Here is a 9,289-nt window from a genome sequence, read left to right on the forward strand (position 1 = left end):
ATGACTTTGCAGGATCTCTTGGGGGAAGACAATCTGGACTCAGCCAGCAAAGGCCAAACTGACTGCCTAAAACAACAAATCCAGACCTGGCAACTGAACTCTGTAAAGAAATGCTAAAAAAGGGAGGAAAATCTGAAACACAGAAACACACATTTGGATCAAATACACACATAGCATTGACTGGAGAGTTCTTTTACTGATTAAAATGGTAGGCATGAAAGGAAAGCAACAACACATAACCCAACAGAGATACCTATCAGAGCTAGGGACACTGTCCACACTGACCGTGATCATGACTCCTTAAAAAGCAGAAACTTTCCTGTGAAAGGGGCACATGGCAGTGTGGAGTAAGCATGCTGAAGTCGAGACACACGCCAGTCTCCGTTGTTGTCAACAGTAGAGAACTTGAGTTCCCTGAAGCCACCCCAGTGCCACAAATCTAGAGTCCATTCAAGCAAACTTGACTGAAATGGCCCAGGTAGACATGAAGCTGAGTGCTGAGCTGCTGGTCGCAAGTGCTGCTCTGCTCAGCACCCCAAACCTGTGGTTATGCTACTCTAGACAGAAAGAGGAGTGGGGAGCGGAGGAGTCTGGTGGTTTGGGGAGGTGGAATAGCATGTGAGAGGCATCTTCAAAGGCTGTGGTTAGCACTGGCACAAGGTGACACTACCTCACACCTAACAGAAGGCCTGGGGACTATCTCAGACAGTCTTGTTGCAAAGAAACCCCGAAAATTGAAAGTTGACTGTGACAAGTGGGTGACCTTATGATAAAAGCAACTAGGGAACTGCTCTGCTATTGAAAGTAACAGAAACTGTACAAGGCAGCCTCCAGATCTTCACAGGTAGCCAAGCTCCCAGCTGCTCTCTCAGCTGAACTGCAGGCCGCTCAAGGCAGATTCCTTGTTGCCTGGCCTATGTAGTTTGGCAGACATCAGATAGGATGCTCAAATGACTAGTTCTAGTGTTAAGAACCAGGGTATGCAATGCCCTCAGCACTACCTGGACAGATAATGCTCCAAAGATGATCAGTCTTGTTGCAGCAGGAGCCAGGAGATCCAAATCTCTCCAGTAAGTTAATGAGAAGTGCCTTTACCCCGCATGGCTGGTTCGAAATAAAACAAGTTATGGCAGGAACAACCACCCTGACAAAACCCCGACAAAGCCCTGACAAAGCCCTGACAAATGGGGAAATTGGGTCCTGAGCCCATGCGAACTACATGACCGTATCTGACCACAGCTCAGATGGGACAAGGGTATAAAAGGAGCCCCGCTGGAGAGCCCTTTGGAGTCATTCCTCCTTGGAGCAGTGGGTCTGCACTCAGGCACTCTCCCGTTGGGTCACGTCGTCATCCAAGGAACATCTCGAGGCTGAGAGCCCTCCCTTTTCAGGTGAGGGATTGTGCATTTTGGATCATTGGCCATAAAGTTTAAGATTCAGCAGTGTAGTGATGAATCCATGTGACATCCTGAATCTGTAGTTGATGTTGGTGGATCTTAAATTGAGTTGGAGCAATAAATGTCGTTTAGCCTCAATTTATTGGTTCTGTTACATTTAAACTGGTGTAGTCAGTGGAATGTCCATAGAGGAAAGGTGACGGGTGCACAGATGATCCCTTCTCCCCTGGGTGTACAGTGGGAGAAAGAGAAGTGGTTTTAACCAGGAGCGGTTGCAGATAGAATGGAACAACACTGTGGAGATGGGGGAGGTGATGAAGAGAGCATGTGTGCCATCCTGGGCACAAGCTTGGTAAAGGCACAGGACTGTTTTGCAAAGAATGATTTGGAAATGGATGGTTCAGAAGAGGAACTGAAAAGAGAAAGAGAGCAAAATCATTTATTGGAACAAAAAATGGAAACTATGCTGGCAAGAGCAAAAAGACCCACCAGTGTTGTCCAAATTTGGCAGTTGGTTATGGGCCTGGAGGATGGGGACAGGGATATGTGGGGAGGTTCTGATGAGAGAAACTTCGAAGAGATGGTGGAGCTTGAGGAAAGGAACATGCGAGCTCTCATTAAAACCAATGGGCAGACATTGTGCATGGCTTCTGGTCTGGACCTCAGCTCAGGGAATTGCACAGGAAGTTTTTAAGCAGAAATGGAAACAGAGTATTTGTGGAGAGCCTGTGCCAGGGGAGATGGGGTGTTGTGCAGTGATGAAGAAGAGAGCAGGTTTGGGGGTCCAGGAGTGGTTCTGAGCCACAGACTGGTGGGCGATTGCTCAATAACCTCCTGAAGGGGCTCTTGGGCTGAGGTGTAGAGCCCAGGAGAGAGGAGAGCCTGTCCCTGCTCAGCAAAAGCACTGTCCAAGCTGCTGCAGGGAGTGCCAAAGGCTGCCTGCAACCAAGCAAGGTACAGGAGAGGGCTGCACTGATGGCTGCTCCAGGAGGTCATGGCCACCTCAGAGCCCTCCTCTGAGGATCACCAGACACCCTGGAAATAGTCTCTGAGGGAGAGAACTCGAGCAGCCATGGAGCACAATGCACAGGACCTCACCAGGATTTTGAACCTTCCTGACACAGACCATTTAGGGCTCGGAAAGAAAAGCCCTTTGGTGAGGTGCATTACTGCTTGGTACCTGAGTGGGGCTGCACCGATAGCCCCTCCAAGGAAGGAAGGGTCAGAAGCCCAGACAGACACAAAGGTGACACACCCCCAAACAGCAATGGTGCCTTTAACCCTTTGGCACCTCAGTGGGAGTACCTGAAGGGGTTAAAACCCACAAGTTTGGGTTCAGCTGCCCACTCACCTAGTGATAGCTGCTAATGGCTGCTGCTAAGGAGCCCGCAGACATATCCCCTAAGTCTGAGATTTTAATTGATACAGGGCCCGTATTAGTGTTTTAACTAAGCAGCAAATGGAGAAGTGAGGAATTAACCTGTCAAGGAAAGCTGTAAATACACTGGGGGTAACTGGTGTAGGAGAAAAATTCCCCTGAGCTCAAACTCAACTCTGGCTGCCTGGCGAGAAGAGGATGGCGGCTGTGGAAGTGGCTCTGAGTCCTTACAAGGAAAATAGATAAAGGTTTGACATACCAGCAGGCAAGGGATGGGATCTACCCTACAGCAGGGTGTGGAGTTTGGAATGCAGAGAAGCAGAAGCTTCTTGTGTGAGGCTTTCACAGACTGCCCCTGACTACCACAGCCTAGAACAACCTGTGATGCTCAGTATCTGCTGCCAAATGGGGCATCTTGGAAGTGATTAAAGACCTAGAGAAGAGCCACATTCCAGGTTGTGCACATTCCCCTTGGAGCTCTCCAGTCTGGCCAGTCTGTGAGGCTGGTGGCCAGTGTTGTTCATCAACTGATTCCAGGGAATTGAACAGCAATACTCCACCAGTGACTACTGCTGTCCCGAGCCTAACCTCTGCAGTGACAGCAGGACAGGCTGATGTCCACCCCTGGATAGCCATGCCAGATGTTAAGGATATGGTTTTTATGGTTTCCCTAAAGGGAGAAGACAAACCCCAGTTGGGTTTCACTTGGGAGGGTACGCAGTACACTTTAACCAACTCCCACAAGGGTATAAACATTCCCCCAGTATTGCCCACAGTGCCTTGGCCAAACTCCTCAGTCCTGTGGAGGTGCCAGCAAATGTCCACATATATGAATGTACAGATAACATCCTAATGGGTGGAGACAATAAAGAACAGGAGGGGCAAGGGGCTGGAGCCACCTGGAACCTATTGAATAAAAATGGGCTCAACATTCCACCCTCCAAATGACAAGGTCCCAGACAAGAAGTTAAATTCTTACGGGTCTGGTGGATAACAGGAGCTGTGGCAGTACCTGATGATACCCTCTCAAGCACCGAGAAGGACAAACCCTGGGCAATAAAACAGACTTACAACAGTTGTTAGGCACATGAGGTTATGGTAAAAACATGCACCAGGGTTTTTGGTAATTGCTCGCCCAACAACTTGCTTTGGAAAAACAAGTAATGTGACTGGACTCCACAACTTACAGAAGCCCTTATTCCTCTGAAAGATGAACTCAAAGCCTATCAGGGACCAGGCCCACTGCACCACATGATCCACTAAGAGTGAAGTGGGATTTGCCCCCACCCTTCTTATTGTGGTGTATTCCAAAAGGGACCACAAGGACCAGCAAGGCCTCTACTGTTTTCTCCTACCTCATTTAAAGAAACTGAAGAATGGTACTTGGGTTGACGACAAGGGGTCCTGTGCCTTACTAAAGCCATTAAGGAAGCTGAGAAAAAACACACATCTCAAGCTGTTATAGTACAGGGTCCTCTTCCCCTTCTGAGTCCAATCCTTAATGGATCACCTCCTCTGGAGGGAGTAGATCAAAAGGCCACAGTTCCGAAGTTGCATGCATACTTAGAAGGAATTAGTCAACTACTGTTGTTAAGAGAGGGTCTAACCAAGGTCTCCAAACTGCAGCAGTCTATAAACCCAGACTCAGGCTTGCTAAGTCAAGCCTGTAAGCCTTCTATTAAAGAAGCACTCTAACAGATTCAACTGAAACTCTGAGCAGCAGCAGCTCCACAGAAGATGGAGATCCTTCAAAGGGAACACCCCTGCTCCAGGAGAGCCACAGTAATAGTTAAACCTACGTGAGTCAGCACCAGGGCTTCCAGCCACCTCTCTGGAGCACAAGGAACGCACCACGCAGAAACTGCCTGCACAGAGACCACCCCCCTTCTCCAGAACAAAAGAAAAAATTATCTCAATCTTCCTCTAACCCAGAAGATTTGTCAAACGAGAGCATTGGCTTGTGTTCCTAAAGCACATGTGGGTTTGATCCAGTGTGTGGAAAGGTCATAGATCTCAGGGGGGTTGGTGTCACTGTGAAGAAGGGACACAGCACTTGGAACCACTGGCTTGGAAATCGTCTTGTCAATTTTTGCAGTATTGTTATTGTTATAATATTGTTAGCAGTACACATTATTAGTTTTAGTGTCAAAAGCTGGCCTGAGGGCCTCAGACCAGGGTGAAGCAATACAGAGATGAGGAGGAACTTGGAGGCTCTAACTCAGCAAGAGAATACCCAAGGGAAGGCTTGTGTAACTGGCAGTGCTTGAGGTGTCACCCAGCTTGCACCCACTGTCTGCACAAGCAACAGCTCCCTGTGTCACTCCTGTCCACACAGCCTAGTTGGCTGCAAAGAGAACAGAGAATGAGACCATGAAGGCTATCAGGGACTCGTAGGACAAAGCCCTCTCCTGAGACTCACAGGAACGCAGGCTTTAACAGTTCAAGGCTACGCTGGCCAAGGCAGCAGCCCTGCACTGTCTCTTGCCCAGGGAGCTTCTCCCATGTGAGGCTGAGCTGGAAAGGAGCCTGGGGCCTCTTCCCCAGGAGGGCACTACAATGGAGGTGAGCACAAGACTCCTCTGCTTGCTGATGTGCAGCAGGAGCCAACCCCATCCACAGGAGCTGCAGCGCCTATTTCTGGACAAAAGAAGAGGCTAATGGACTACACAGGTCACCTGGACCACAGGAGCTTCCCATATCCAGACAATGATCCAAAGATAGTGATGGAGCTTTCCTTCCCTCTCCCGTGGCCTTCACTTTATGTTCTGTACAAACAGGTAGAAGTCTACCAAGGCAGTGTTTTTGGTGCATTTAGCAAAGCCTTCTGGCAGAGGCACCATTTAAACACCAGGAACCCACCAGGGAAGAAAAAATTACCCAGAGAAAGAAAGAGAAAGAAGCAAAAAGCAGCCCAAAACCTTCACAAAGCCAGACATCTGCTTGTTTCAGCAGCTGAGAAAGCCTGAGGAAACAAGGCACAGCCCCACAGCCCTTCTCCCACAAGCATGTGTACAGAGGACAAGAATTACATATACCCTTGCAGGTTGTGCTCATCTATAAGACCTCCACGTTGATTGCCTGGAGATGCTGTTTGTCCCCACAGCACAGGAGTTATTTACCACAACAATCACTTGGAGAGGAATTCGGAGACATACAGCCCACTATGGATCCACACGGCCATAAGAGTTGGACCGAGGTTTGATGCAGCCTGAAGACCTACCTCTGCGAACCATGATCCATGGGACAGAATACCACAGCCCTTTGGCACTAACCCCAGAGAAGTGTTGCCCCAAACGCTGGGAAGCTGAAAAGCCAGCTGGATGCACCTCTAGACCAGGAATATGGCTGTGAGGGGAAACCTGTATGTCCCCAAGAGGCCAAGCAGGAGCCTCCAGGCAGAGGGTGTGATGAGATTTTCCTCCTCTCAGCTTCTCCTGCATGAGGGGTCTTCTGGGTTGGACAGGACATGGATTATTACAGCAGTTGCTCTCTGGAGCCAGACACCACGTTCTCGCTCAGCACATAGCCCCACTGTCACATCTGCCCTCCATGCTGCAGCACTGAGCTGCCCCAGATCTGGAGATTCTGGGACTCCCCCATCTCCACCATTCCACAGAGCCTCATGGCTGAACTGCATCCCAGGCCCAGAGAGTTCAAGAGCTCAGTGGGTACTGACCTGGAGCTTGGCCTTCACCTTTGACTCCACGTTTTTGTATTTCTGGGATTTCCAGAGAGCTTTCACAGGCTTGGGCTTGCTGTGCTCTTGGGCTTGCTCCTTCTCTTTGTACTTCTTCTGAATCTCCTTTATTCGCCTTACATTTTCCTTCTCATGATCCTTGGACTCTTTCTCTGCACAGTGAGAGGAGACACAGTCTTCACCTCTCAGACACCGCCCAGGGATTCTGGCTTTTGGAGCACTGGCACCAGAGCCCACAGCTCTGTCTCCAAAGCTGGTCCAACCGCCCACAGAAGAGCGAGCTCTCCCCTCCTCTGCAGACTAGACAAACAGTACTTTCTTCCCCATGTTAGATGCACACTCCAGGATTGACCCTCGTCTGCCAGAGGATCCTGCAGTGCCCAGCTGAGCACTGGCAGAGGTCTGTGCACATTACTGGTGTTCACAGACTCCCTTGTTCTGAGAGAGTGTGGGTCACTTGTCCCATCTGGGACTATGCCAGACAAGCCATACCAGCATCCTCTTGAGAGCAAGGTCATTTCCCAGTTCAGCACCCATGGTGTTTCTGAATGGTTAATGGCAGCTGCACAGCCTTAAACCTGCACTGTACCTGGTTTCAGGGTCAGCTGCTGTCCCACATTCAAAGGAACATAATCAAGGCTATGGATTGTATTTGTTGGTTTTGAATCAAAAATGATCCTTGGGCTCTCCAAGACGGGGAATATTTCAGCTGACACAACCAGACCCTCTTCATTCCTCTCCTGCTCTGGCACAGCAGTTCAGCTGGCAGGCACCACACTGGCACCAGGCAGGGCTAGGGGCAATTCCAGCACATGAAGTAAATCAGACACCCAGTGCTTAGCCTTATCTCCTTCCTGGACTTCTGAATGTACTCTGGGTGACCTCCCTGGGGAAGGGAACATCTTTTGCAAAGATATTCCCAGTATCCACACATACAGTCTTCCCAAATCCTGCCTGGCTTCACTAACAAGGAATTCCCCAGATTAAACACCCTCTATACATTAAGATTTCATCCAATCTATTTTTAAGTTTAACTGTAAAGATACTGGTTGTATTCAGAAACAGCAAACTAGGAGGGCTTTATTTATTTCCAGCACCTCTCAATAGCCTCTCATCCATGACTAGTTCCTCAAATACAAATTAAACAGCTTCTTTTTTACAGTCTCCCTTCCCATTCTAGACCTGGGCCAGACTGGAGTCAAGAAGGTCACAGCAGCTCTGGCTCCCGCACATGCGATGGCCCAGAGACACCACTGCCAGGCCAAATGCAGGAGGTGGAGTGACTGCCTTTGCAAATCTCAAGCTCTCCTCAGGAAGCAGAGTTGAGGAATTCAGCCAAAACTCTGATGCTTCATTCCTGACACCAAACACAGCTCAGGCCAGCAGGAGCTCAGTTGTACTTACTCTCGACTGGCAGCCTCCCATCAACGGAGAGCCCTTCGAGCTGCAGTAAGAGACTGAGCATCCCCTTCCGTCCCTTCGCCAGGAATTCCCTTCCACTGGGGCGAATGCGAGGGGCTGGTTGGACCTGGCAGGCTCTATAAGGGTTAGGAACTGGATCCAGAGGGTCAGAGGTAAAATCCAGATTGAGAGCATTCCCTTCCAGCCTCCCTCGAGCTACAGAGAAAGGAAGAGAAAGAGATTATCAGGAAACTATCTGGCCTCGTGGTTTTCTTCACCCACAGCCTACAAACAATGCTGAAGATCCCCTCTCCATCTCTACCTTATGCTTTCCTATCTTTTGACCAGCTGTACACACCACCTTTAGGCTCACTATCCGTGAAGCAGCACCTGCACCAGTGTGAGTGGAGACTGTTGAGGATGTCAAAGAGTAAGGACATCAAATGGACAAGCTGTGCCATGTCACAGTACAAAAGCATACATCCCTAACACGCAGCAAGGACTCACCTGAGAAGGGGCGTTTGTAATAGTTTGGAAAGAGCGTAGGGTCTGGAGGAATGGGTCCACAAATCCTGGATGGCCCTTCACACATCCTGCTGTGGCTTTGCCTCCACCACAGGAACCAGCCACCACTGAGAACAGAAATGAACAGGGCTCACTGAGCCACTGAAAAGCCAAATTTTTATATATATACATATAGGCGAACCTCTGACCTTCATTACAGAGCTTGCACCCAGCTACAGGGATGAGCTGCAGGTAGGAAACCACAAGTCACCCCAAATTGGACTCCATGCAGGTGAAGCAAGGGTGAAAGCACTGTCCCTGTTGTGGGGCTAATCAGCATTTTTACCAGCATGAAATCTGAAATGTCCACAGTTGCTGTAGTATCGCTATCTTCAGTACACAAAATCCTTCCTGGCTCTGCTCTCCCATACAGGAACATTTACAGCAGACATGTGAGCAGGAGCTGAGCTGCTATAACTGTCCTGTGTGTCTTTAGTGAATAGGAAACACAAGGTAGCAGGATACCATCTGAGACATTTTAGCCTTAGATTTGAATTATTTTGCTCCTGAGGCTCTTTCTAAATAGCTCCTGTGGTTCAAAGACAACCTATTCAAAGCAAGTTGAAGCTCCTACTCCACACAGGTAAACACTCTGCTCTATCCTCCACAAGACACACACCAGCACCAGCACCACCTTTAAGTGGGCTGGGGCTGAACCTTGAAAAGACCTGAGAAAGAACAGTTCACTGCAGGACCATGTAGGGGCAGATGGGGAATTTCCGGGCAAGAGCCTTGCGATTAAAAGAGCCCAGCTGGTCTCAGGGAGACCAGAGTTACCTGCTTAGAAAACATGTTTTTCATTACTAAAGAACTTTTCAATGTTAACTGCCGGACCAGCACAGATCCACAAAT

At 49.2% G+C, this 9,289-nt stretch overlaps 1 protein-coding gene across 1 annotated transcript in view; it reads right to left on the minus strand.

The window, feature by feature from the left end:
* Positions 1–8,465, minus strand: part of ENKD1 (enkurin domain containing 1) — an 11,738-nt gene extending 3,273 nt beyond the window's left edge. The window contains exons 1-3 of the mRNA XM_010019684.1: positions 8,381–8,465; positions 7,877–8,089; positions 6,452–6,624 (exon numbers count right to left, since the gene is read on the minus strand). Of these exons, the coding sequence (XP_010017986.1) occupies positions 6,452–6,624; positions 7,877–8,089; positions 8,381–8,465 (471 nt within the window). The remainder of the gene's footprint in view (positions 1–6,451; positions 6,625–7,876; positions 8,090–8,380) is intronic.
* Positions 8,466–9,289: the final 824 nt, after the last annotated feature.

This window comes from Nestor notabilis, unplaced genomic scaffold, assembly GCF_000696875.1.
Source record: "Nestor notabilis isolate BGI_N333 unplaced genomic scaffold, ASM69687v1 scaffold26368, whole genome shotgun sequence".
NCBI lineage: Eukaryota > Metazoa > Chordata > Aves > Psittaciformes > Psittacidae > Nestor > Nestor notabilis.